The sequence below is a fragment of the Terrapene carolina genome, unplaced genomic scaffold, assembly GCF_002925995.2.
Source record: "Terrapene carolina triunguis isolate 2854851 unplaced genomic scaffold, T_m_triunguis-2.0 Scaffold193, whole genome shotgun sequence".
Classification (NCBI taxonomy): domain Eukaryota; kingdom Metazoa; phylum Chordata; order Testudines; family Emydidae; genus Terrapene; species Terrapene triunguis.
In genome coordinates, this window is record NW_020664544.1 from 3,296,706 (window position 1) to 3,324,040 (window position 27,335).

The 27,335-nt window shown below is 58.6% G+C and overlaps 1 protein-coding gene across 1 annotated transcript in view; it reads right to left on the reverse strand.

The window, feature by feature from the left end:
- Positions 1-238: 238 nt before the first annotated feature.
- The window catches only part of ERBB2 (erb-b2 receptor tyrosine kinase 2), a 37,436-nt gene continuing 10,339 nt past the window's right edge, over positions 239-27,335 (reverse strand). The window contains exons 2-27 of the mRNA XM_026654747.2: positions 19,667-19,818; positions 19,121-19,307; positions 18,161-18,298; positions 17,528-17,596; positions 16,820-16,932; positions 16,393-16,534; positions 15,508-15,624; positions 15,124-15,250; positions 14,367-14,440; positions 13,885-13,975; positions 13,254-13,453; positions 12,785-12,917; positions 11,849-11,939; positions 11,509-11,669; positions 11,178-11,225; positions 10,522-10,660; positions 9,853-9,975; positions 9,459-9,557; positions 8,589-8,774; positions 7,562-7,717; positions 6,261-6,336; positions 6,024-6,170; positions 5,322-5,419; positions 4,465-4,638; positions 3,832-4,105; positions 239-2,425 (exon numbers count right to left, since the gene is read on the reverse strand). Coding sequence (XP_026510532.1) covers positions 2,055-2,425; positions 3,832-4,105; positions 4,465-4,638; positions 5,322-5,419; positions 6,024-6,170; positions 6,261-6,336; positions 7,562-7,717; positions 8,589-8,774; positions 9,459-9,557; positions 9,853-9,975; positions 10,522-10,660; positions 11,178-11,225; positions 11,509-11,669; positions 11,849-11,939; positions 12,785-12,917; positions 13,254-13,453; positions 13,885-13,975; positions 14,367-14,440; positions 15,124-15,250; positions 15,508-15,624; positions 16,393-16,534; positions 16,820-16,932; positions 17,528-17,596; positions 18,161-18,298; positions 19,121-19,307; positions 19,667-19,818 — 3,686 coding nt within the window. The 3' untranslated portion in view covers positions 239-2,054. The remainder of the gene's footprint in view (positions 2,426-3,831; positions 4,106-4,464; positions 4,639-5,321; positions 5,420-6,023; positions 6,171-6,260; positions 6,337-7,561; positions 7,718-8,588; positions 8,775-9,458; positions 9,558-9,852; positions 9,976-10,521; positions 10,661-11,177; positions 11,226-11,508; positions 11,670-11,848; positions 11,940-12,784; positions 12,918-13,253; positions 13,454-13,884; positions 13,976-14,366; positions 14,441-15,123; positions 15,251-15,507; positions 15,625-16,392; positions 16,535-16,819; positions 16,933-17,527; positions 17,597-18,160; positions 18,299-19,120; positions 19,308-19,666; positions 19,819-27,335) is intronic.

Genomic DNA, 27,335 nt, shown 5'->3' on the forward strand with positions numbered 1-27,335 from the left:
GTTTAACATCAAACAGATTTTAAAGTAGGCCTTGGCAGTAGGGCTTTGCCATGTGTCTGCCTCAGTTTTCCAGCCTGTATAACAAATGACTTAAGCTAGATCCCAGCCCTGAGGGATAGGTAACCAGGTTACATCCCTTTGCTCCCCTGCACAGGAGGATGCTACAGCAGTGCTAGGTGTTACTATCTGCTGTGGATGCTGAATGCTCAATATTCCTACTTCTAATGTTTGCTGATAGGAGAAAGTTAACAGCAAACACATCTGCCTCAGAGTCAAAAGGGGATGTGCACTCTAGGGGGAAAAACACTTCAGACAAATAGAGTAGAAAAACAATGTACAATCAAATATACAAATAGTTTTGATACAGATGATTAAAAACAATCCATCAGTCACCTCGTACAACGCATAAAACCAAAATTTTAAAACAGGATCTGGGGATGTCTTATCACAAGTCAACTCATCCCCCTGAGAAGTTTTATAAGAGCAAACTTCTCTCTTGCACATGTAGGTCTGGGAAGGTTTGAACTGAGGCACACGTGGAGGGTTTGAATGTTATCTAGGGCATTGCATGACAAGCCAACGTAAACCTAAACGGATACAGGGAGAGATTGAGGCTTTCACGGAAGTCTGCGGGATTACCACACTGGAAGACCCAAGCCAGTTTTGGAAGTGGATTATTGCTATTTAGTGTAATATGTGGCCCTCTTGAATAATTTGGAGGGGCAATGAGTGACTGCCGATTTAAAAAAATAAATACTCCAGGTAGAGTGATGAGGAAGCCATCACATTTGTGTGGACAATGCCACTCCAGTGGGAACAGGCTGTGCTCCTGTCTTTTAGTTCATTCTCTTAAAACAGGAAGTCAAAGCAAGGGGGGCCAGCTCAGTGGGTGATCTCATGGTGTGAGAGGTTGTATCGTGGCAAAGCAATACCTGTCTCCACCCCCCACTCGTTTCACAGAGCTTGGACAGAGGCCTGGTTCCCAGCTCCACGGGCAGTTGGAATGAAGGTCTGTTAAGTAGGTTGCTGTAGCTGCTGGACACAACGGGAACGGACCGGTACCCTGATCTCCGTTCCTTGTCTCTCGTTCCCATCCTGTTCTCCAGAAGGGGTGCTGAATTGGACAGCTGAGCTGTCCTGTCCTTGGCCAGTACCTGTGCTAATAGTGGTCTGGTCATACCTCCTCCCTTGCTGCTCTTGATTACTTATTACAGAGAAAGCTCTGAACTAGAGTGCCTGCTGCATGCTTCACCCTAGTTCTGTCGGCATGAGCAGCTCTGAATTGTTTAGGGGCAGGGAAGGGCTGCTCACCCTTGCAGTCAGCTCCGATCCTCCACCACTTTTCAACCCTGTCCTGTTAAAGCTTTTCCATGGGTGTCTTAAAAAAACATTACTGGTAACCCCCTTCAGGCTGTGAGAGCACATCCAGCCTTATCGGTACCCTAGGGGAATGAAGGCCTGTCCCCCACCCTTCCTGTTAATGATGGAGCAAGGAGAAGAGATGCCAGTGGTTTGTCACCCTTGTAGGCTTCGTTTCACATTTTGCCAGTCAGTCAGAATCACTCTGATTAAAGCCCTTGAATTTCAACCCCACCATTGTCCCATCTCTGGCTTTTTTAAGCCAAGCGGCCCAGTGGTTGGCACGTGGAAGTGGATTGGTCTGACAATCCCTGCACAGAGAAGGTGGAGATGGAAGAGACCCCGTAGGTCCCATGTTTTCCATAGACACCAAAGGTATTTGTCAAAATGAATCCGGTTGCATAGATAAATGAAGGACAGGCTTGTTGAAAGCAGTGCTCAGTCCCTACATGTTCACTGGAACGAGACGTGGACCAGCCCTGTTCGGTCCTTCCAGGGCATCTCCAAGCTTCAACCAGATCTAGTTTGAAGAGGACTGGCAGAGCTGCCTTTGAGCAATAGTTACGGGCCGTGGTGCTATTCTTCATTACAGGACTCCCGCACGCCGCATAGATGAATTGTTACCATTCATACACTGATACATATCCAAGCTGCCTTGGCTGAAATAGCTTCTTCTGCTGACCAGGCCCCAGCCGTTAATCTGATGTGTCCTTGGGCGGCGTGATGGACGCGGTGAGGCCGAGGTACTCTGGATTCTCGGCAGTCGGAGTCGTGGTGAAGCCGTTGGTTGTGGAGCCCAGTTCGGCAGGGTTGACTTTGGAAGGGTCCTGGTTCCAGTAGTAAGGGTTGTCAAAGGCCTGTGTGAAAGCACTCGCCAAGGAAAGGTTGTGTGGGGTCAGGTACTCTGGATTCTCCACTGCATTGGTGAAGCTGCCTTGGAAAGGGTTCTTTGGTTCCTTGATTAGCCCGTTCTTTCCCAGGTGTCCCTTTGGCTTCTCGAGCGTGGACACCTGGGATCTTTGGTGCTTGCTAGGCGAGAGGCAATCCTCCATCTGGTTCACGTACTCTACAAATGGGAGACAAAACGTCTCATGAATCACAAAAACTGGGCCTCCTTTCCCAACGCCCCATGCAGCTTGGAGCCCTGGGGATGACGCAGGACTATTCCGGCCCGTTCGCTCTTAGACTTTGCAAAGCCTAGCTTTTAAATCATTCCACCACTTTCCCACAACCAGGTAGCTTTATTCTGCTTTCCTTTGCAGCTTCCTCTACAGGCCATTACCCTTAGACAGGACAGGGGGCTGGGTGGCTCAAATTGTCTGGAAAGTCCTGTATTCTGGACAGATCAAACTTCCCCTGCTGTTCAGTCAGAATTTGCCCTTGCTTCATTTCATCCTCTTGCTCCCAGCTGTGTGACACTAAACGGTTCCTCCTGGAGGTTCACACCCTTTAGATTTCGGTGGGTGGGTGGGTCCCTTAGTGGTTTGGGAGGTGAGATTTTATACTTTGACTATCTCCCTTGCTGCCAGTCTTCCTAAGCTCATGCTCCCTCTGCCCCGTTTTTCATTGTTTTACCTTTTCGTCACTTTTTCCCCCCAGTGGAACCTGCAGAACAGCTTGTTTTAGCGTTCTCCTTTCCCCTCCCCCCCAACACCCCCCCCTTCGGGCCCAGCCTGGAAACTCAGAGAAATGGCCTAACTCCAAAGCTATAAAGCAACAAAGCTGTAGGCGACGCCAACACAGCATCTCTAGCGCAGGGCACAGGCATCTTTGCAAGCGTCTCAGGCGGGGGCTGTGGGGTTGGAGTGACCGACGGTGAGACGCAGGAGCAGCTTATCTAGTGCTGGATGGTTCCACCCAGTTGGCACGGTCTTTAAAATCACAACCGCCCTGTATCATGCTCTCTCATTCTCCTTCCTTAGGCCACGATCAGAAATTGCTTGAGGCTGGAGTGTTTCTGTCTAATGCTCTGCCCTTTGCTGAGGCTCCCAAAAAACAGCTGAACCAGTGCTTAGGGGCCTGGCCTGAGAGGTAGGAGACACAGGGTCAATTTCCTGCTCCATCACACCTCCCCCCTTGCCCTGAGACCTTGGGCAAGTCACTTAGTTCTCTGTGCCTCAGTTCCCCATCTGTGCCTCCCAGGGGGTTGTGAGGATAATTACATGGCCGTCGCTCACTCTGATGGAAATACTGGAGATAGACAGCGCTTTCCAAGTATTCATGAATTAGCTCTCGAAAGTTCCTGAGAGCCAGCTATCCTCATTTCAGAGGGGGAAACTGAGGCAGAGAGGGGCAGGGGACTTGCCTGAGGTCACCCAGTGTGTTGGTGGCAGAGCTGGGTACGGATCCCCATCAGCTGAGTCCCAGTTCTGTGCATTTGCCCCAAGAACACCTCCCCTGCTGATGCTCAGCTTAGTCCCTGGCCAGAAAAGGGCAGTTTCCGCAGTGGAGGGCTGGGCCCGACCTCCATACCTGGAGCTATGCTGCAGGATGCCGGGCTGATGTGACTCTCCGCTTCCGGCCCCTCGTTCTTGTCACTTGAGATGCTGGTGGGGTCCTCGCTGTACCGCTGGAGGGTGCTGGCCTCCAGCGCGGGCGGGCTCTGAAGGGCTTTGCTCGCCACGGAGTCCCTGTCAAACGTGTCGGGAGTGGGGCCCTCCGACTGCTCCAAGAGAGCCTGGCCCAGGTACGGGTAGTGGGCCGAGTCCTCTGCCTCCTCCGCATCCACCTGGGTCTCTGTGGTGCTCTAGGGAGTGGGAGGAGAACAAAGCGGGAGGGATGAGTGCTGAGGACCCTCCTCCTGTGAAGCTGGGATTCAGGCACCCAACAAGCCCCAGGGAGAGGAGTTGCTTTTACCCCTCAGGTGAATGAAGGCAGCATTAGCAGCCGGGCCGGGTGGGGTCAGAGCCAGCCTAGAGGGAAGGCAGTTCCTGGGTCACCAGCGCCCCCCCTCCGCAGCACCTGCCATTCTCCCAGCCAGTCCTGACCTGCTCTCACCTTGTGAATTCTCACCCGCCCGCAGCCCAGCGGCCGGCTCGGCAGCCTGGTCTGGAACGCCGCGGTATGGATAAGTGAAGGCCCCGCGGCAGAGTGCACCGCACTTACCCTGGTGGAAGGGATCCGGCTGCGGTAGCTGGCGGAGGGGTCTGCATTGAAGAAACCCTGGTGAGGGACCAGGTACTCCTCAGCATCCACCAAGTCCTGCATGTCCTCCTCTTCCAGCAGGGCGCGGTAGAAGGTGCTGTCTATGGGACTGGCCGGCCCCATCATGTCGTCATTCTGTGGGGGGGCAGAGGAGGGGAGTTTAGGGCATTTCACCTTGTTCTCATGCTCTACAAAGCACCAAGGACTCCCCAGGCTGGGATCACAACTCCAGGGGAAGTGGGCAGGCAGGACAATACTGTTGGGAAATTAGCCCTTTAGCTGCTAGTCCTTCTGTGTATGGGTGATTAACGGCCCGAAAAGGAGGGTTGGAACTATTCTTTGTGCTTCTCTGGCATGTTCCATCACAAGATCCCCAAGCACGGGATAGACTTTCATTCTCCCCATGTCCCTGGGAGTAGGTCAGCATTATCCTGCCGCTACAGAAGTGGAACGTGAGCTACAGCAAAGTGACTCGCCAAAGACCGCCCAGTGAATCAGAGTCAGGGATAGAACCCAGGAGTCCTGGCTTGTAGTTCCCTGCCCTACACCACACTTTAGCTTCCCAGCTGGTAGAGAAGAACCCCAACCCCTGGACTTGCTGAGGAGCTGAATGGGGTGGGTGAAGCCAGCACACTTACTGTCTGGGTTGGGGTGCGAGTCCCCTAGTGGTGCCCCCACAGCAGGCCAAAGACTGAAAGGTTTTGGGAACCAAGCGGTGGGGAGGGAGATGGCTGCTGCCCGGGCCTCTCACTGAGAGACAGAGACACCCCCTGCTCCCTGCCAAGAGCTGTGTAGTGACCTAAGCTGCTTCCACGTACCTGGATGACCACAAAGCGCTGTGGGTCCCTCGCCATACGGGAGAACTCTGTGACCAGCTCCCGGAACCTGGGGCGACACTCCGAGTCGATCATCCAACCTTCGGGCAGAGAGCAAGGCGCCAGTGAGCCCAAGGCACGTGCCCCACGTGCAAGACTGTGCTCACTGATACAGGAGCAGGGACTAGTGCTAGGGGCCTGGTGAAGAGACGCCTCCCAGCCCTTACTTGTGACCCTCTCCTCGGAACACATGCCTGAGCGTCGCCTCGATCCCAGGAGGCTGCACCACCAAGGCTGGCTTGAAGGACTTTTTAGTGTGTGGTGGGGTCCATTGCGCCTATTTACCCTCTGTCCCAATTAGGAGTAGGCAAAGCCCCAGTCCCTGTGCCCAGAAGGTAGCAGAGCTCACCCACCCATGCCACAGGCCAAATGTTGGCCTGTCCTGCAAAGATGCCCCGCCCTCTAGGATTGGTTGAACAGAGCTAGCTATTACCCATCCCAGAGGCTAGGCCCCAGGGTCTTTACCCAACAAATTCACCCGCAAGCCTCGGTTATGTAGTAGCAAGAGGAACCCCATCCTCTGAACTCTGGAGCCTTTTCTTCTGAGCCTCCAAGACCAAACGTGCCTCCCGCCAGTACAACCCAGAAGTGGAGAATGGTGGGGGGTGGCTAGCGGATGCCCATGATGGTTAGGGTCCTCCGTACATTTCACCATGATCATGTAGACATCGATGGTGCAGATGGGAGGCTGGGGCAGCCGCTCTCCCTTCTCCAGTAGGTCGGGGATCTCTCGGGCCGGGATCCCGTCGTACGGCTTGGCACCAAAGGTCATCAGCTCCCAGACGGTCACTCCTGGAAAGACAGGCTCATCAGGACCAGGAGCAATGGGACTTTCATCCCATGTCCCTTGCAGCTAGGGATCCCAGAGACAACGCAACGTACCGTAGCTCCAGACGTCGCTTTGGTGCGTGAATCTCCTGCGCAGGATGGACTCCAGAGCCATCCACTTGATGGGAACCTGGGGCCGGAAAAACACAGAGCAGACTGAGCCTGTTCATTTCATCCTTGCCATGTGTTTAGGAGCAGGGAGAAACAGGACGGCCACTAAGAGCTGCCTGCAGATATGGGCCAGGCTCCCTAGTCAGACTACATCACCCATGATGAACCAGTCCCCTCTGGGTGAGGGAACATGGTGCATCATGGGAAGAGCCTGGTGCATAGCGGAGAATGGATGCTGTAGGGACCCAAATTATAGCTGCTGTGAGGCCCCCCGGCCGCATTTAGGAATGGAGGAATTTCGGGGTTGGGCCAAAATATTTTGGATTTAGATTTTGTGCTAAGAATTTGAGGTTTTGGACCAGTCTCAGCCAAGAGCTCGGCCATCCATCACAGGCCTTTGTCGGCACTCAACAGCAAAACGTCCAGCAGGACCCAATGCCAGGAGGGAGGTAGCAGAGAGCTGCTAGGTCCGTGTACGGCAGGGCTTCTCAAACTGGGGGGTCGCGAGCTGTCAACCTCCACCCAAACCCCGCTTCACCTCCAGCATTTATGATGGGGTTAAATATAAAAAAGTGTTTTTAATGTATGTGGGGGGGTCGCACTCAGAGGCTTGCTGTGTGATGGGGGGTCACCAGTACAAACGTTTGAGAACCAATGGCATACGGCCACTGAACGCAGCTCAGACATGTACCGGGCTAATTCCAGCAGGGTTTTGACTGCAAGGTGTACCCCTGACCTGGCCTGTCCAGATGGACAAGACTGGACCTACAAGGGCTTGTGGGTGCGTCAGTTTGCTGCCAGGCCTCTGAATTGCAGAATGAGCTGGAACGGTGCATGGAGTCAGCACCCCCCTCATCCAGCGCAGCCAGACGCTCGGCTCACTCGCTGCTTCTGATGACCCATTAGAGGGACACCGAATGGCAAAGAGGCCGCAGGCGTTAGCACCCAAGGAATACATTACAGTGACGGCCCCTCCCAAATCTGTGCACCCCAGGGGGGCCCTGACATGGCCCTGGTTTGGTTAGCTGCCCCTTGCTGGGGGGTGGGATGGGATGGAGTTAATGCAGGAGGCTCTCAGCCCGGCCAGCACTGGCAGCTCATGGTTGCCACGTGATGCCAGTGAGCCATTGCTGTGGGGAAGTGTGGCACAGGGTGTCTCTGAGTAAAGGGTTGGGGTCTGGGCCCCTCCCCAGTGCCGCTGGCTTCTCCCAGTCCAGTTCCCTGGTACCCCCCACCCGGCTCACCTTCCCCCCGTCCGCGTGGTACTCTGTTTCATCGATGTCCAGCAGCCGGGCCAGGCCGAAGTCCGTGATTTTCACGTGGTTGGGGCTTTTCACCAGGACGTTGCGAGCAGCCAGGTCCCGGTGCACCAGCCGCACGTCCTCCAGGTAGCTCATCCCCTGAGGGGGGGGAGGGGAGGGAGGAACCAGCATGGAGACCCATAAGCACCTCAGCCCCATGGTGGAGTTCTCGGGACCCAGCTGGTTTGAGCCGCCCCCACTCCGCCTAGTAGTGCTCTGCACCTCAGAAGATCTGAAAGCACTTTACAGACATTAGCCCCATTTTATAGATGGGGAAGCTGAGGCACAGAGCAGGAAAGAGACTTGCCTAAGGCCATCCAGTGAGTTAGTGGCATAGCCGGGTACAGAACACAGGGGTCCTGATGCCCACCCACCTGCTCTAATCACTAATCAATACTCCCCCTTCATTTATGGCTGGCCATCCTCTGCTTGTATACTACCCCCTGTGCTGGAAGCAGCCTGCCCCCTACGGCCCTAGGGCTGGCGAAGCAGCTGCTGTGGCCGTGTATCACGGGTGGGGTAGGAAACAGCAGCCGGGCTTTGATATTGATCTCTTCCTATGTTTGCGCAGCACCTTTCAGCGTGAAAGAGCCAAACGGGCTTGACGAACGATGCGCCTACAGGGCTAATGCAGCCACCTCTGGGGAGTGGGGGGCAGTGTGAACAACCAGCACACTGTGCAATTTCAAGGAGAGATTTTTGGCCTCAGGATCCTGCAGCAACCCCCTTCCCAGCTCCATGCTTACAAGCCTGGCCATGGGGTCTCTAACACCCCCGCAGAGCAGAGGGGACCTCAGGGCCCAAACAGCCTGGGAATTCTCCCCAGTGGGACGGCTGAGTCGGCCCTGCTGGAATATGAACCTGTGATTTGTGGGTGGCAGGAAGGTGCCTGATGCTGGTCGTCCCCCCGGCCTCTCTGGCAGGAGAGCTGCACCTGAACCCCCTCGCCCAACCCTGGGGCTCCTCCTACCTTTGCGATCTGCACACACCAGTTGAGCAGGTCCTGGGAGCCGATGCGGTCCTTGTTCTCCCGCACGTAGTCCAGCAGGCAGCCGTAGGGCATGAGCTGGGTGACCAGCTGCACCGTGGAGGTGAGGCAGATGCCCAGAAGGCGGGAGACGTAGGGACTGCCCACGCCTGCCATCACATAGGCCTCCTGGGGAGGAGAGAACTGGCTTGGAGCAAAATCAACCCCGGCAGGACTCGACTAGGGCATCACAGGGGAGACTCCTGCCAGGAGCCCAGACCCGAGAGCTGGCTTCCCACCCCCCTGCACCACAGAAAGGCCACGTGTGGGTCCATGGGGCAGTCTCGTGGCCCTGCCCAGCTGCTCCTGCCAGCTGGGTTTTGATTTCCACAGCATGATCCAGCCAAGTCTGGGGCCTTGCAGCGGGGAGATCAAATTGCAGAGCTGCAAGGAAACGAGATGGGTCCCTTGCTCCCCCGCCACAAGTAATGATTCTGCAACAGTGGGTCACACGACAGCCTGTCCCTCTCCAGCAAATCGACGTGCTGGGATGCACAGGCCCAGTTTGGGGGCGGGAGTGGCATATGGAGGCAGGGTAATACGCATAGGCACCGACTTTGGTAGCTTAGCGGGGAAAGTGCCCTGAGCCGGAGAGTTTGTACCCACTACCTACAGCCACAGATGGGAGCAAACCCAACGTGTGTTAGACTAGGAGGGACCCGGCGGCTCAGTAACTTTGAGCGAAGCCACGTCTGGTGGCCAGGGCACGGCTGAGCCTGGCAGGCCGGGTCAGCGCCCTTCTGCACCCGCGCAGTGCTGGCGCATGTGCCCCCAGGGCAGGTGTGCCCACCACAGCGCCCGTCTCCCACTCACGTCCAGGATCTCCTTGTTGGCCTTGGGCGACGTGTTCTCTCTCAAGACTTTAATGGCCACGGGGATCTTCACGCTCTCGCCGTCGGGGATCCAGATGCCCTGAGAGGAGGGAGGGATGGTGAGGGCACTCGCCGGGGCCGCACCTCAGGGCTCGAATGGGTGGTGCACAGGCAGTGCTAAGGAGGGCTGAGGGCTCCAAGCGAGGATGCAGCCGTGGGGCCGGACACTCAGGAGGGAGGGTAGAGATGCTGTCCAGCTGTGTCCTTTAGAGTCTCTCAGTGCTGCCTCACCTCCAGCCGGCTCCCCATCCCTCTCCTAGGTCCTGCGGAGCAGCAGCCTGGCCCCGGTTACCCGCTGCCCCCCACCCCCCCCGCTCCGCCTGTCCCCGCCTCACCTTATACACGGTGCCGAAGGCCCCGGAGCCCAACACTTTCACTTTCTTCAGCTCGGTCTCCTTCAGGATCCGCATCTGGGCTTGATTGGGGAGGGCCCCGCTGGGCGTCAGCGGCTCCACCAGCTGCGAGGGGTGGGGAGGAGGGTCCTGTGTCAGCGAGGGCGCGAGCTGGGGAGTCTCAGGCCCACGGACTCCCCGCTGCAGCCCCCAGGCGACATGGAGACTCAGAACCCAGGATTGACCCCTCTGTATGGCACCTTCAGGCCCTGCCCCAGAGCTCACCGTGGGGCAGCTGTCTCTCCTGTGGGCGGAGGGGGAGCGTCTGGGCTGTCCCCACTGGAGGATGGCAGGAGGAGTGGCTGTGGGGTATGGGGACAGCACGCACTTGCCTTTCTAAATCACCTGCACACTTCGCATGGGCCCAACCTGGGCACCGGTCATGAGGGACACCCAGGGTGGTCAACATCCTCCGTCCCCCCACAGTAACCCCGCCGCCTCCTCCCCCCACCAGTCACTTCTGCCCAGGGCCTCCCTTGGCTCAGCTGGGATCCTCTGGCCGCTCAGGTGCCCTGGGAGGCCTTGCCACATTACCGGGCACCACCACGAGTGCCACTGGATGCCTGCCTGAGTGTGCGGGGCAGGTCCTTGGGCTTGTGGTGCCGTCCGTACCTCGGTCTCCTGCAGGAGGCGCCGCATGGCGTGCTTCCGCTCCTGCTGCCGCTTCCGTTTGATGCACACGACGATGATCAGGATCAAGACCAGGGCCAGGAGGGCGCCAACCACGCCGGCTATGATGGACGTCACCTGGCTGGGAAAAGGGGGAGGCTGCTGGATGGGCTGGTTCCACTGGGGGGGCCAGTCTAACCTGCGGGATTGGCTCTCTATGGGGGAACGGGGGACAGGGACGTTTGATGGGGGGGGTGGTGTAAAATCCAGGGCCTTCTCCAGAAACGAGCCCCCACGGGTGGCCCATTTGGAAGCCGTGACTCGTGGCTCCTTGGTGGCCGGGTGGTTAATGGTCTGCCTAGGAACAGCCCCTGGGGCTGGGAAGGCTGCGAGGGGGACAGAGCATCTGGCCCCATTGGCCAAGCCTGGTCCCCTGCCAATCAGCTGCAGAAGGCATTCCCCTCTGGTGCTTCCTGGCCAGAGGGTGGTGCCTGGCAGAGCGCAAGGGGGCTGCAGGTGTGTATGGGGTAGGGGGATGCTGAGCAGAAGGCAGATGGCATCAGCTCCCCGCAGGGAGAGGTGGACCCTGGCGACTGCCCAGGGTGCCGCCTGCCTGGGAAGTTGGCACAGAGGGGGCTGGGCAGATGCGGGTGCAGTACCTCGGCTTCTGATCCATGGGGCAGCCGTCTTCATCCCGGATCGTGCACCTGGGGAAGGACCCAGAGATGTTGCTTTGTTACTCGACGGGAGGCAGACGCGCCATAGAAAATCCTCCCACAGCCTTGGTTTCACTGCCAAGCAGTAGGGCATCCTGCCGGGCTGCGTCCCATGGGCCCCCATGCCGGTTTTCCCCCACCTGCAAACCTCTCCCCATCCCCACCCGCTTTGCCCCACTTTGCTGTCCCCTCCTAGGCCAGACTTGGCCCTTGGGATGCGCTGAATGCTGCAAGCAAAGAGCAATGCTCCGTGCCAGCCAGCGCCCGGACTCACGAGTGGCTGCAGTTGGAGGGGCACAACTGGCAGACGCCATGTTCATCCGGATACTTCCAGATGGGCACAAAGGAGGAATCGGCCTTCACCCCGCTCGGGCACCTCTCCACACAGTACTGGGCATCTCTGTAATGGGCGCAGGCCACGCACTGGTCCGCCTCCTGCCAGGAAGGATACAGAGTGAGCACTGTGTGCATTTGGGGGGGGGATGAAGAACCCAGGAATCCGGGGTCAGCCCAAAGCCTTGAGCCATAGTAGAAACTGGTTGGGAATGCAGATCCCCTCCCCCGTCCTAAAGGGGCTTTCACGCAATCTGCCCACCCCCGGGGTAGCTCCTCACCGATCCGTGGCAGGTCTCCGTGCCGTTCTGGGGCAGGCACTCGGGGTGGCAGGAGAGGCAGCGGGTCCCGTTGACGTGTTCCCGGACGGCCCTGCCGGGAGAAAGAGCCTGAGTCAGTCGCTGCACAAAGGCACATTTCGCCCTCACCCTGCGGTGCCCGCTGATGGGGCAGGACCCAGCCCCTGCCCCAGCCCAGCTGAGGAGCAGGCAGCAGTGGGAGAGCAGAGATGTGCCCCTTCCCCCCTTTCCCCCCAGGGCTGACACAGCCGCCTCTGCGACCAGGGGCCCAGCTTCAGATCCCTAAACTCAGGGCTGGAATGCGGTGCCTCACGTGGAAGGCTCTGCCCGCTGTCCCATAGGCTGACCTCTCACAGCCATGCCAGAACTGGCCCGCGTCCTTCCCCACGGCGCCGCATTGTGGGCGGGGCTGGGATCGGGGCAGTGCCCAGCAGGGCCGTTCCCTGCATTGGTAAAGGACCGGGCTGCCACTCAGGACCCTGCACGATCTGGGCCCCATCCCCACGGCAGAGAGGGAGGGTATGATGGGGGGGGGGCAGGTTGGGGATGGCTCCTAACCTGCCCCCTGCTCCCACCAGACACAGGCCGCTGAGCAGCAGCTCCAGCACCCCATCTCCCGTCCCGCTGCACCCTGATTAGCAAGATCCTCCCTAGGGGAGATACCCAGGGACTTTCCTCCCCTCCTCTATCCTCACCCCAAACCCAAGCAGGGCCACGCTATCAGTGCCAAAGGAGAAGGGGCCTGGCCACGGCTGGGCGGATGGCCCAGGGACTTGGTGGCATCCTCTGCCCCCATCGCATCCAGCCACAGTACCAAAGCCTCCCCCTTCTCCCCCTCCCCCCCCTCCCCCCCCCCCCCCCAGGAGGCTTGCTGGGCACAGACACGCAGCGAGCCCAGCTGCTCAGACCCCCGCTTACCCGTCCAGAAGGTTGCAGGACTCCACGCACTCCTGCCCGCGCAGGAACTGCTCGCAGGCCACGCACTGCGTCGGGCCTGGCCCCCAGCACTGCCCCTTGGCACAGAGGCGGAAGCACACCAGACCCTCGCTCTCTGGGGGGAGGACACCACAGTTAGCACTTGGAACCCAGCCTGTCCCCGTCGTTCCCTGGGGCAGCCAGACCAAAGGCCTTTCCTGGGGGGAACGCAGCCTCCACCGGGCACAGGCCCGCCATGGATTTCAGCGCGGCATTTGGTATCAGAGTGACAGCCGGGGACACATGGTACCATGTGGGGCTGGGGGGCTGTGCACCAGCCAGCAGAGAGCACCCATTGGCACCCATCTAACATGGCAGTGCCACTCAAAGCCCAGGTGAGTTGGGCATAGGAGGAGTCCCTGGGCGGGGCAGAGAGCCGGACAGAGCCCTGGCAGAGGCCCCCACCCCTTACCACACTGCTTCACCGGCTTGTTGTCAGTCTGGAACAGCGTCTGGCGCCGGTTCCTGAAGATGGCTTTCCAGGGCACCTTCTGGAGGAAGCAGAGGTTGGGGTTCTGGTGGACCAGCACCATCCCGCTGCTGATCTCCTGCAGGGAGCGCAGGCCCAGCGAGACGATGGACAGGTTCTGCAGCGTCAGGGAGTAGGCACCGCTACAGAGAGACGTCGACAGGCACGGGGTGAGCCAGGAGGGGCAGGACAATGAAGCAGGAGTCAGAGGGTCCCTGCCAGCCCCACACTCTGGGGGGCTCTGGAACTGGGTCACACCCTCCCACGTGCTCCCTCTGAACCACAAACCGTGAGGGTGGCTTTTGTGAGCTGGCCTCTGGGCTGAGATACACCAAGCTCATTCCATGTCTGCCAAATCCCAGCCACTGGGTTCGTCTCTAGGTTTCCACCCTGAAAGGCCCCATCACCACTGCCCTTGAGGAAGCTCGGAGGACAGCTGGCTAGTACCACTCCCCCTCCTGTGACCAAGAGAACTGGGCACATCCCCAACTGGCTTGCGAGGCCCATCCGTTCTCCGGACCCCGTCCGAGGGCCTGTTCCTCCCCACCCCACGTCCCTGCCTGCGCACGCTCACTTGTGAAGCACTCGGCCTCGGATGATCCGGAGGTTCTGGAAGATGCTCAGGTCTGGGAAGGTCTCTGGCCAGGACTCGATGTATAAGAAGCCTGCGAAATGGAGCAGGAAGGTGCGTCCTTATTCATGCGAGCAGCGGCCTCCCACCAGCTGGTGGTGGGTCAGTCTCCCAAACTCCTCGGTGACTGACAGGTGCAGGGCCCAGGCCTGCCTCCTATGGCGTGTGTCGTCGTTCTCCCCTCACACACACACACACGCTAAGCAAGGTGGCTTAAATTTCCAGGGCAGGAGCGTGTGACCTTTAGCCAACGCCCCACCCTGGGGTAGTTTCGCTGCCGAGCCCCATCCAGCAACTTTGCCAGCGAGCGACATGGAAACAGGAGTCGTTGGCACATCACAGATGGAGGCTGCATCCCGCTCTCGGTGGGCACCGGCAGGAGACGGGGATGAGCGAGCCCGGGTGCTAAGCAGTCCCTCACCCACCTGTCAGCTCCTCCAGGCTCCTGAAGCTCTTGAGCTGCTCCGGCTCCAAGGGGGCAGTGTTGGTGGCGGGATCCCTGTTGGAGAAGGAACACAGTCGGGGAGGGGGATCCTTAGAGGCGTAAGCCCTTGGGACCACGGACACGGGAGGCGGTGGCTGCCCTGCGGCCGTGCAGTCGCAGGTGCTGCCCGGCCTGATGGGCTACGATCTCTGCAAGGCCCGGCTGGAGATTTTGGAAGAGTAAACGGACGCTCTGGGGGGAAGCCCCCGCTCACACCCGCTTCACGCCCCGTGACCTGCTCACGTGCACACTCGCCTCGGGCCTGCACGACTAAGGCCCAAGGGAGGTATCAGTTTCCAAAAAGGCCCGATCTAGACAGGACTGTAATGGACTGGCTGGTGTGTGCACTGCTGCCCCCTCCTGGATAGAATCAGAACCATTCAACTGTGTGGCATAGGCCCTACACTGCTAATGGCGATTCCCCTTTGGCTCATGCATTAAGGGCTTGGGCTTTGGAGCAGAGACTCCCCTGGTGGCCAGAAAGCTGAGCAGGAGTTAGCCAGCTCCTGGTGCCCCCACACAGTGCTCCGACATGCCACACACGCACCTCCTTCACCCAGGACATCTGAGTCCAGAGCTGGGCCCCCCCACCCACAGGGCCAGTAGCTCCCCCAGGGCGAGCCAGCAGGAACTGTGCTGAGCTTGCCTGGGCTGGACAACGGGCAGCGGAGATGGGGGCACCGGGCACCGCTACTCACCCCGTGAAGGTCTCGGGCAGGAAGGCCAGGCTGCCAAAGATCTTGGTGCAGTGGGCAAAGTGCTGGATGTTGGAGGCGTTGACGGCTCGGACGCCCTTCAAGAAATCCACGCCCAGCCCGTAGCAGCCTAGGAGAGAGCAGGGCAGGGGCTGAGAGGGAACCCTGGTGTGGAATAACCCTGCGCCGACCACCCATGTGCTTCCATTCCACTCATCGAGCCTCAGTACGGAGACACCCTTCCAGCCCCCCAGACCTTCATGCAGCTCCCTCTCCTCAAATCCAGAGAATCCCACACTGCTAAGATGCTGGATGTGCCTCCCCTGGTCCCTCCGGGAGAGGAGAGGGGCTCCCCAGGGCAGGGCACAGGGGATGGGGGAACGTTACCTTCCGGGCAGGGCTTGCTGCACTTCTCGCACTTCTGCACGCTGTCCGTGCTCACCTCCTGGTTGTCCTGGGGACACACCAGCGTGCAGGAGCCCACCTCCGTGGCCAGATAATTGTCTGTGGGAAGGGGAGACATGGAGAGGAAAGATGGCCCCATGGTTAGGGCATTAGCCTGTGACTCAGGAGACTTGCCGTCGATTCCCTGCTCTGCCACCGACTGCCTGTGGGACCTTGGGCAAATCCCTTCACCCCTCTGGGGCTCGGTCTCTATTCGCCGGGGGGATAAATGGCACAGAGGAGCGGGAGGCACCCAGAGGCTACAGTGACGAGATACACGAGTCTGCCCAGCTCACACAGAGCCCGGGTCCGATCTGGGGGCTTCACTTTGGTCACAAAGCTTGGATCCTGCAAGCTTGGACCCCAGACTCTGACCCTGGATGGGGGGAGGGGAAATGGCCCCACCCCCACCGCCTGCAGCTAAGGGCAAAGCCCCCTTGCTTCAGCTCCCTCCCCATTAACCCCTCGGCTGCTGCATTCCAACACGAAGGGCTTAGTTTGTCCGGTTAACGGGAATTGCATGGTGTGTTGTGGGGTTTTTGGAGTGTGTGGGGGTGCTATGGGCCTTGGAGCTCTGGGAGTTTGTGGCCCCCTAGGAGCCAGATCTGACTTTGGGAAGCGCCAGGCAAACGTCAATAGAAGCCCCTCCGACCGTCCTGCCCTGCCAGCAGGGGGCACTTTGCAAACGGGGCCCTGGGGGGGTTGCCCTGGGGGGTCTCTCCACGGGGCTGGGGTGCAAGACCAAAGCCCAGCATACGCAGCTGGCAGGAAGTGGGACACCCCACAGAGCCCACCCCCCAGGATCTCCCCGGAGGAAGGGGCGCTTACACGGGCACTTCCTGACACAGCTGGCTCCGAAGGTGTAGCGCCCATCTCGGTTGGGCACCGACTGGAAGATGTCCGAGTTGTAGATGAAGAGGGGCGGGCAGTGCAGCTCGCAGATCCCGCTGCGGTTGACGTGCAGGCAGGCCTGGGGGGGGGAGCGTGCCAGCCCAGAGCGTGAGCAGCTAGGACACCCCCCCGCACCAATCCCTAACCCTCTCTATGCCAACTCCACCAGCTCCAACCAACCTCCCCATTCCATCCCCATGTGAGCCTCTCTGCACCGATCCAGCCATCCCCACCGCGCCTACCCCCTGCATGCCCCCACCTGCCACACTCCCACTCCCACCACGCTAACCCCCACCCCATCCCCCTGCCCCACCCCATCCACTGTGCTGACCCCCTGGCCACGTTGACACCCACTGGCGCTCACCAGGCAGTCCGAGTGCTTGGGCCCGGTGCAGCCTGCCGCGCATTGCTCATGGCAGCAGTCCGTGGGCTTTGTGCCCTTGCACCTGGGGCACCCGTCGCAGATGCTTTGGGTCACTGGGGCAGAGAGAGAAGTGGGGAGGAACCATGAGGACCTGGAGGTTTGGCTATGGCCGCGTGACAGGCTCTTGGCATCTGGGGAGCTCTGCTGGGAACTATCAGAGCCAGGAACCCAGATGGCTACAGCAAACAACTGCCCCCACCCCATCACGCAGGGGGTTCCCAGTCTCAGCAGCACCCAGGGCAGGGGCTCTGCGCTTCCTGAAATCTCCCCTGTTCAATGGATCCATTTCCCCCTCATCCCGCCCCACTCCAATGTCTGTGCTCCTTTCCCCACCCCCCAGCCACAGCCTGCGTTTCCCCAACGTGCATCTCCACCATCCGCCCAGCCACACCTCTGCCATCCTCCCCCGGCACCTGCCCCACCCCTCGCTCGTGGGGCGGTTAGAAAGCCACACAGTTCTCCTGGGCACCAACACGCTCGCTTCACCTCCCAGCGACACAGCCGGGACCTTGGCACGGTGCCCCCCCCAGCCAGGCTTTGCAGGGTCCGGGCCCTATCTGCATGGAGGGCGAGCTGGCCCCGTGTGCCCCTGCAGGCCATGGGCGGAAACCTGAGTCCAACACTCCCCCCCCCGTGCCCGGTGCTCACGTGTCTGGCAGTACTGCGGCCCTTCGCCCCAGCAGTGCCCTTGGGAACAGAAGCGTCGGCAGTCAGCACCTGGGCGGGATGGAGAGAAGACCGAGAGCGTTAGAGGAGGCCCGAGACTCTGCCTCGCCCCCCTGCCCCAGGCATGGAAACCCCCTCCCCAGGCTCCTCGAGCAGCCAGCCGGGGTGGAGGCTCCTGCAGCAGCTGCTATTCCCCACCTCCCTCGCTCCACGACTGGCTTGAGGCACCAACACCCCTGTCCCCCTTGGACAGGCCAGTCTGGAGCAAAGGACTGTGGGGCAGATGCGGGAGTGGCTGAGTGTCAAGCCTGGGGGAGTCATAAACCAGCCTATTGGGGTGTGCCAGGCTTTGGGGGGGGGGGGAGGAAGGGGGCAGGCTTGGTTTCTGAAGGGTGTAGAGGCTCCGCCCCTTGTACCAGGCCCCACCCCTGGCATCCGGCACAGGACAGTCCCACGTCTCCTCTCCAGAGCCAGAGCCCAACGAACTCGCCCGCGGGCCGGCCCTAGATGGGACAGGCCAGATCTGACATCTTGTCAGCCCCGCCAAGGAGGCGGACGGTCCCTCCCTCCCTGGGAGCCGGGTCGCACGCGGAGAGACCCCACCCGGGCACGTACACGTCCTCTCCCTGCTGCTGTTGATCTGCTGGTGCTGGGCCAGGTCGTTGTGTTTGTGGAAGATGTCGCCCCACAGGATGGTCTCCTGGAAACACAGCTGGGGGTTGCCCTCGATGTGCACTCCGCCCTTCAGGATCTCTGGAGCGGGGGGAGAACAGGACAGTACGCAGAGCAGCAGGGACAGCTACGGGCTTCCCACCCGCACGGCCACTGAGGGAGACTGGGAGACACGGGCCAGCAGATGTCCCAGCCCGGCGATCCCTGGTGCTCCCCCATGACCCAGCCACGTGACATTCTCCTGGCGGCTGGGGAATCCAGCCCCCAGTCGAGAGGGCCGCAAGCTTATTTGAAATGACATTAGCCAGGCAAAGCGCTGAGGGATGCTCAGAAAGGCCTTTGACCTTGACAACTGCATCTGCAGCAGCACGACCGGCGAGGGCTGTCGATCCTCATGCTCCAGGGCATCAGTCAGCTCTAAGGGGGGCCAGGAAGAATCTCCCCCCACCAACCCCAGTGCTGGGCTACTGCATCGCTAGGAGCCTTGTGTATCTGGTACTGGCCACGCTCAGAGAAAGGGGGATGTGTGACTGGTTGGGCCTACTAGTCTGAACTGGTGTGGCAGGGAGGTCAGGATTACCAGGCACTAGTCTGATCCGGTGCAGTGAGGGGATGCCAGATCACATGGACCAGGGGTCTGATCCGGTGCAGTGAGAGGATGCCAGACCACATGGACCAGGGGTCTGATCGGGCACAGGATGGAGGCCTGGATACCAGGCTACGGGGATCACCGATCCAACAAGGTAGAGATATTGCACTAGAAGGGCCACTGCTTTGCTCTGGCACAGTGGTCCAGTGACAATCAGCTCTTCTAAAGAGGTCCCTGGTGCATCCCCCCTAATTCTGAGTGCTCAGTGGGATGAGCCCGGGCCCCCCAATTGGCTCTGGGGCCAGCCTCCCCACCTGTCAGATGCCTCATGCCCAGCTCCTGCAGCCCCACCGTCCCAGTGGGGTCGGCGTTGGCGAGAACAGCCAGCGCGTATTTCTCCTCGTAGAGCTGGGTGCCCCGGATGATGCGGAGGTTCTCCAGCTGCACGCGGCTCACTTGGTTCTGCGCAATCAGCACGTAGCCCTGGACCTCCTTGATATCCTAGAGGGGCAGAGAGCAGGGTCAGGGGGAGGCTGGGCACCCATCCGGCTGAGGCTGGGCCGTCAGTGGGAGCAGAACCTATGAGCCCTGGAGCTAAACACAGGCGCTGCTACTGCCTGAGCTAAAGGGCAACACCCACGTCTCTGCCCACGACCACGGGCCAACCTTGGCAGAGCCCGCTTCAGGCTCAGCCACTTTCCTGGGGTCAGAGCGCCCAGGGGAACGCAGCAAGCACTGGGAAGATGGAGAAGACTTTCTGTGGGGAGAGCCGGAGATCTACCCGTCCCACTGTATGATGTGGGAAGGGAGGATGCTGAGCTCAGAGTCAGGGTTCCCCCCATCCCCGCCGAGTTGCTCACCTTGAGGAAGGACATGTCAGCGTCTGGCCCCAGGTAGGTGATCTCCAGGTTGCCCTGCACCACCTGGCAGTTCTGGTAGAGGCGGCTGAGGGTGGCGTAGTGGTTTTCTGGGCTGGAGGGACGCAGCAGCTTCATGTCAGTGCCCGTGCAGACTGCAGGGGGGTGGAAAGGAAGAGCCGGTGAGGCTGGGCACGGGTGGTGGTCAGAGCTCTGGACAGGGGCAGAGTCGATGGATGCCATTCGGAGAGATGCTCGGCACCGTTTCTCCAAAGGCTGCTCAATCCCAGCTGTGGGCGTTCAGATAAACGGGGCCCAGCCCCCACCCGCCCCTTACTCTGCAGGCATTTCCCCCAGGGCACAGAGCTGTGACTGGAGAGCTAGCAGGCGCTTGGCCCTTCTGCAGGCGCAAGAAAGAGGAAGGGGGGCCTGGCCCCTAGTTCTCACGCCTATGGGGCCAGATTTGCAGCAGAGCTCAGTTGCCATTTAGGCACCTAAAGAAGGGCAGGTTTTCCAAAGGGCTTGCTGAGCTCTGTAGCAAGTCCAGCCATTGTGGGCCTCTGGGCCTCAGTTCCCCACCTGTAAAATGGGAGCAATGCGCCTTCCCGGCTGGTCTAGTTAGATCGTAAATTCCTGAGGCTGGGATTCCGTTGGCACATGTGGGAGCAGCACCTGCCACTTCAGCCCCAACCAGCTACGCCCCCTAGATGCTACCGTAAATACACAGAAGAAACCTCCAGGGGATTATTACGCATCAGTGGCTGCAAGGAAAACACAGGGCCCTGAACTCAGGTATCAACAGGTAAAAGCGCCTGGAGTGGGGGTTTTAAACACAGCCGCCTGCAAATCCCCAGACTTCTCTATTGCCTCCTGAAGCCCCCTTTGGGCAGACTCTGCCCATCGTAGGCAGGTTCCCTTTATCCATTTCAAAGGTTGCCCATACACCCAACCACTGCTGAGTGGTTGTAAATCAGGCAGTGGCTGTCTAAAACCTTGCAGAAACCCCGAGGGAGAAATTACAAAAAAGGAATTTACAAGCACCACCCCCCCCCCCAAAATCCTTTTGCTAGCGTTTGCCAGGGTCAAGCTGGGTTTAAAGCAGAGATTCGAGAAACGGTTGATTGTGCGTGGGTCTTGTGCCAGGACTTGTGCCAGGCAGAGAGGAAGGGTCCGATGGGAATCGGTGCAATGGAGCATCCGGGCGAAGTGCCGGGTTTATTTTTATCTTGAAGTGGTTGGAGCGGATGCAGAGCAGGTTCGAAGTTGCAGGAGGATTGTGAGGAGCGTCGCACAGCCGTGCACGGTGCCCGTGTTTGTTACAAACCCTGCTGATCTCTAGAAATCTGACAGAGAGGCAGAGACGCCCACCCGGTTGGCTATTGAGGCTCAGTATCCAAGCCAAGTTTAAACCCACTCAGCTGTGGGGACCGTTCAGGATTTCCCCCCGCCCCCAACTTCTGGAAGCGTAGTGAGGCTGGCGTTAATACCCTCTGGTCACGGACTCACTCCCCACACGGTCTGGACGCCGGACGTGTTTAGGAAGTGTCACTTTCCACAGGAAATGCCATGGACTAAAGTAACATCCATTTATCTCGGGAGGGCTTTCAACAGCTTCCTATGGGCTTCCTGTATGACTTCTCCCCACCACAAGGCAGAACAATGGGGTTTAGCCACAACCCTGTAAATGAGCAATTTGTTTGGTCCCAGCCCCCGTTCTCAGCCCCCTCACTGCCTCAGATAAAAGCTCCTCCTGAGTGGGGGAGGCCCCAGTGGGAGGCCAAATGGATTGATGGCTTCTGCGTGTCAGGACCTCTCACCCCCACCATTGTGATCAGCTAACAAAAGGCTCCTGTCAATTAATTAGACAGAAGCTGTCAACATGGAACTCCAGCAAGGAGAGTTTTATCTGGATGCCCTCAAAGCGCCTTCCGCACAAAGCCTTCCCACCGGTCAGGAACGCAGGGTGACTCTCCTCCCTCCCTGGGCAGGGGAGTCCCGTCCACCCCACTTCACAGAGGGAGGAATTCGGCACTCGCCCCAAGTCACCCAATCAGCTGGAGAACAGAAACTCAGGAGCCCTGGTTCCCACTCCTGTGTTTTAGCCAGGAGATCACACGCCCTTCTCAGAGCCAGAAAGCCGGCCTCCGCGTCCCCAGCTCCAACCACTAACACCCCGCCCTTCCCAGGAGTCCTGTCTCATTCCCCCCCGCCCCCTTCACCCCAGACCACACTGGTCCGAACAGCCTCCCAGGCGAGTCAGACTGAAGTGTTCGGTTCAAAGAACCCTAGTTCCCGTTCCCCAGCCACGCTGCTTGTCCGCTGGCCTTGCTCTTTTGCTCCTGGCCCTGCTGGGGCTGCCCAGGCAGATGAGTCAGTTTCACTTTCTCAGGCTGGGGCGGGGTGGGGGGGGTTTGTTTCTGGGGGGATGTTTCCATGTTGCTGCTTGAATCACTGGTGGGCATGAGCCCTTTGTTCCGCTGAGGGTAACTGAGGACAGAGCATCTGATGGGCCTCCATGGCTCCTCCCAGGGGCACGGGGAACCACTTGGTTTAGATCCGTCCCCTCCGACCCCAGAGTATCCATCCCCGGCTCCTGTCATGCGCCCTGTTTATATGCCATGGGGTCCCCCCCCAGGATGGTAAGCGGAGGTTAGGATGGGTTGCACCACACTATTGCTATCCCTCAATCGCAGCTAAGGGACAGGCGCACATACCCCTGGATTGGCATCAGCTCGGCACCCCTGCACCACGTTTCCTAAAATCCCGGCTGCCCCAAACGGAACAGTCCTGATTCACACAGCCAGCACGGGGTGGGCACCCCGAACCGCTGCGGCCTGGATGCCAGCCAGGTTTCCAAGGGCCCCGGGCATTACGTAACCCAGTTACGCTGGCTTCAAAGCTCTCGGCTTTGCTGCCTCCTCTGGAGCGGGGCTGGGGTGGAGCTGTCTGGGGCTGGGCTAGGAAATCAGCCCAGTGAGAGAAGAAACACACAATAACACAAACCCACGCAGCATCTCCACCTCCTTCTGGCTTGGTCTCCAGAGCAGCAGGTGTGACCAAGCGTGTGCACGCGTTCAAACTAAAAGGCCTTAGCAAACCGCCTTCCAATTCCAAGTAAGTTCCTATCCTGTGCTCCCTAGAAGAGCCCCCCAGAAGGGAGGGGGGAGAAAGGAAAGAGACAGGGTGATAAACAAGCAAGCTATTCCGAACAGGCCCGACTATCCAGTCCTCATGGGTGTTGCGCTGAGCGGAATGTCTGAAGGGACTGGAGATTGTTACTCCGATGGCACTATACCTCCAAGGTTAGCTGGTTAGGAGTGAAGTCTTTTGGGGTGAAACAGGCTCCAGAAGAGCCCAGGGTAGGAACCCTGCACCTCGACTTTGTTCCCTGTTCAGATCTACACTCCAAACCGGGATAAAAGCACAGTGCTGCTGCGGGGCAGTTGCTCCAGGCGGCTGGAGGTCGTTGGAAAACCAACACGTGATTCTGGCTCTACAGGGCTTGCATGACCGGTGGGACCCAGATTGGTTGACAGCAGAGTCCAGTGAGTGGCAGGAGCCTTTGTACAGGATTTCCTGGCTCTACTCACGACTCTGCGATTGGTGCACCGTGCGATCCCAGTCAAACGAGGAGTCTGGACTCACAAGTGTTTGTGCAAACCTCTTGTTTGCCCGGGAACACACTTATCAGCCCCGCGAGTTTCCCTTACTGCAGGAGGTTCAGTCAGAGTCAGAACAAGACCATCAAAACCAGCTTGGGGTTCAACAGTGAGACTGGTACATGTATTGGGGTAACGCCTCAGCTGAGATCAGGGCCCCATCGTGTGAGGTGCTGCACAGACAGAGCAAGAGAAAGTCCCTTCCCCAGAGAGCTCACAGTCTAAAGATGGAACTAAACAGCGCCCCCACGCCCTGCCAATACAAGGTACCCCGCTTTTGGGGCGGGGTTTCAGATCCTAACTAAATAACTAGCCCCTCTCTCTATTACCAAAACTCAAACATGGGAAAAACTGGGATCTGGATACAGACTCCAATTCCAAGCCTCTGGCGCACGGGTCCTGGCCTACTGTTCACACTTGTTCAGGGAGCTGCAGTTCTATATAACACAATCCCCGTCGGTGGTTTGTCGGCTGCGGGGATCAGATGAGGGACCGCCGGATCTTAGCTTGAGCGTCTGCCTGCCCAGCCACCACTAGAGGGAGACAGAGCATCACACCGCGTGGGCATGGGTTACACCTACAAGCATAAGATGCGTTGGCATGGGCAGAACAAACGCCAGTCAAGGGTGCTGCATCTACAAACCTGACCACATGCCAGTGGGAAGAGAACTCTCAGGTTGGCTTTGGCTGCCTCACCCAACATCCCCCTATAGCATTGCCCCACTGGATCCCCAATGCGCACCCAGCAAATGAAACACCACTTATAAAACACATCTTAGGGCAGGTGATCTAAGACCTCATTTTTCTGATTGGCCAGCAGAAAGGAAGAGCACCTTGCGCTGCATGTACTGTATTCCCCTCCCACGGTCCCTCCCTGCAGACAGACACCCAAGGAAAGCAAGGCCATGATCAGCCATCCGGCAGGGAGAAAAGGCGTCTGGCTCCTGCCAGCTGGGATCGCTGCCACTGGCGCTCTGGCATTTGATCAGATAAGCCTCCTTGGCGGGAAATTGACTCTGCAAGCCTCCTGATAAACAATCATTACAGCCATGCTGATGGTTGGTTGGAGTTGGATAATCAAGGGTGGGGCTCGTATGTGGATTGAAACCACCGGGCGCACTGACTCAAACTGAACCCCCAACTTCCCACGGAAGTTGAAACGCTTTGGGAGACCGTTGTGTTCGCTCTCCACCTGCTTCCAGGCTGTCTCCAAGCTCGTGCCATTGAAATACTGGGAGGCAGGAGAGTGTCGCCTGATAGGAACCACAACTGGTGCAGAATCTGTCCTACCTAGTCTCCACCTGGATTTTGCAGACACAAGCCTGGAGTGTTTGGAGAAGTATCCAAACTTTGAAGCATTTATCAGAACTTCTGAAGGGCTTCCAAACCTGGTCCATGAGGGAGGAGGTTGGCAGTAGAATGGTTCCTATAGCCCCTCTCTTTCCAACACAAGTGCAGATACCTGGGTGAATGCAGACAGGCAGCGGCCGACGTAACTTTAACCCCCTTGCTGCCAGAGTTCTGCTAAATAGCCAGTGCTCCATTGCAACAGCTGCACTTTGATGGGGTGCAAGGGGAAGCTACAGAGGAGCATGTTTTCCCCCTAGGCAGGCATGCTGCGGCACTGGAGGGGAAGCTGTGCGTGGAGGACCATTGGTGGATGGGGCATTGCAGCACACAGCGCTGGAGGGGCAGTCGTGCCCGGGATATGGCTGTGCCCGGTGCAGTATCAGAGGTACATTATTTTTGCACAAATCCCTCTTAACTCCCGCCCCCCACACACATGCCAGGCACTGAAGCAGTTAAACCCAAGTTCTGTCCAACTGCAGCTCATGAAATCAGAGACATGGGTTTTGTAACCCAAGCCCAGCCAGCAGACGCTGGTTTAAAAAACCCAGGCAGTTCCGGAGGAAGCCACCGGACCGGAGGGGCACGCGAGGGCTCCATTTCTAATCACATCCAGAGAGGGACACCCACAGTCCCTCAGATCATAGAAACACTCACTCCCGTGGTTCACTCTGATGTCACAGGTGGCTCTCAAATCCCTGTGTCAGGGGCTGGCGCTAAGTGTGCAGTGAGGGGGCCGGGGGAGCTAGAAGGATGCGGGATTTTCTCCTAGAGTCCAAGTGGAAAAAAAAAAGACCCAATTGTTAAGAGAGCTGCTGGTCAGAGCCCACCCCAGACAAATAAAACTAGTAACAGTTGCTTCTCCGAGGAATGGCAATGGCAGAGATGGGCCCAAACCATAAGAATCAGACCCCAAAGCGTTGTGAGTTCTGGTTCGGGTCACTGAGCATACACATCAGCTTTTAATACACACCCACCCGGTTGCCCGACATCCCCAGCTGCGGTTGCGCTGATCACTGGGGGAGGGGAGTTGGAAGACGAAGGGCGTTGGGACAATCTCTATCACCAATGTATGAAATGAGGGGAAACTTGATGCTGTGGTTAGGATTCTAGTCTGGGCCTCAGGAGACCAGGCCTCGATTCCCTATGTCACCATGGGCAAGTCACTTAGCCTCTCCTTGCCTCCATTTCCCCATCTATAAAATGGGGATAATAGCACGGCCTTGCCTCACGGGGGTGTGAGGACAAATACATTAAAAGACTGTGAGGAGCTCCAGTAACAGAGGCCATAGGTCAATTAATCCCAAACAGGATGGTGGGTTTTGTGTGAGGTGGATGTTTGCCTGATAGGAACTCAGCTGAGACCCAACAAACTCATTGCACTGGGGTCAGCAAACAGCCCTTAGGCCGTTAATGTGCTTGCCCCAGCATTTCTGTCTCTGCACCCGCTGTGCTGAGCAATGTCGGTAGCAGCAAGTCAGTCTGGTTCTTGGGGTTGATGGGGGGGGAGATATGAAGGCCAACAGGCTGTCTAGCGTTCACACACCACTGCAATTACTAGTTACCCCCTTGTTAGCATTTATCCTGAGACAAAACATTCCCCTCACCAGACAGGGCTGCAGCCCAGGAAGGGGTCAGCTCTGGGCCCAGGTTTAAGGCGTGCTGCGCATGGAGGCCAATATTTTAAGCTATTCAGTCGATCATGTAGGGAGAGAAACAGAGGTGTGTCTTTATCCCTCCCTGAAACCCCACCTGTGGCTTTCCCTGCTGGGACGCTCTGGGAACAGGGGAGACCCTTGTACCCCAGTTTCTGCCCAAGCAACTCATGCCTGAGGGAGTTCTGAGTGATATGAGAGGAGTTGTTACAATCTCCCCCTAGACAGCTATGAATCTTTAGCTCTAGCTGTAGCAACTCCTGCTTTTAGGGCTGGCGGCTTCCAGTTAAGTCCCCATTGTGTCAGCCAGGAGGGTGTCTGTTGCATCTGGGCCGCCCAAGAGGGAACGGTCAACCTGGAGATAAGTCTCTATGCTGGGGCTCTTCATTCCTTCTGCTGAGCTGTGGTCGTAGGATACCAGAGGCCTTGGTGCCCCTTTGGTTTGGGCAGATTCACAGAGTTTAAAACCAGAAGGGCCCATCCTGACCATCTACTCTGACCCCCTGCAGAAAACTGGCCCTGCCAATTCCTGCCTCCAGCCCATACCTTGGGGTTGAGCTAGAGTAGGGCGATTTCTAGACAATGCTAATCCCTGGATTGGGACAGAAACACAGGACCTGGTGGCTCAGGGACACAAGTGCTCCCACCTGAGGCCCCAGTCGCTACCACAGACTCCTCGCAGAGCAGTACGGCCAAGGCTCTGCCTCACCCTGTCTCCCCTGACTGACGGCGGCAGCAGGTCACCCCCAGGCTGTTGCAGTTTTTGACGGAACAGCTTTTTCAGGTTGGGCATGTTTAAAAAGGCAAAGGACTGACGCAATGTTGTGGAGCCAAGCTTCCCCTCCCCGACACACCTCCGCCTCGCCTGCCCTGACGCAGCCTTCCCCCAGCCCTGCCTCCTGCAACTGCTGCAGCTGTCACCATACGCTGTGAGCTGCCTGCTGTCTGCTCGCCCAGGGTGGCGCAGGCCGCCAGGGAAGGCATGGGGGCTCGACAGGTCATCGCCCTGAC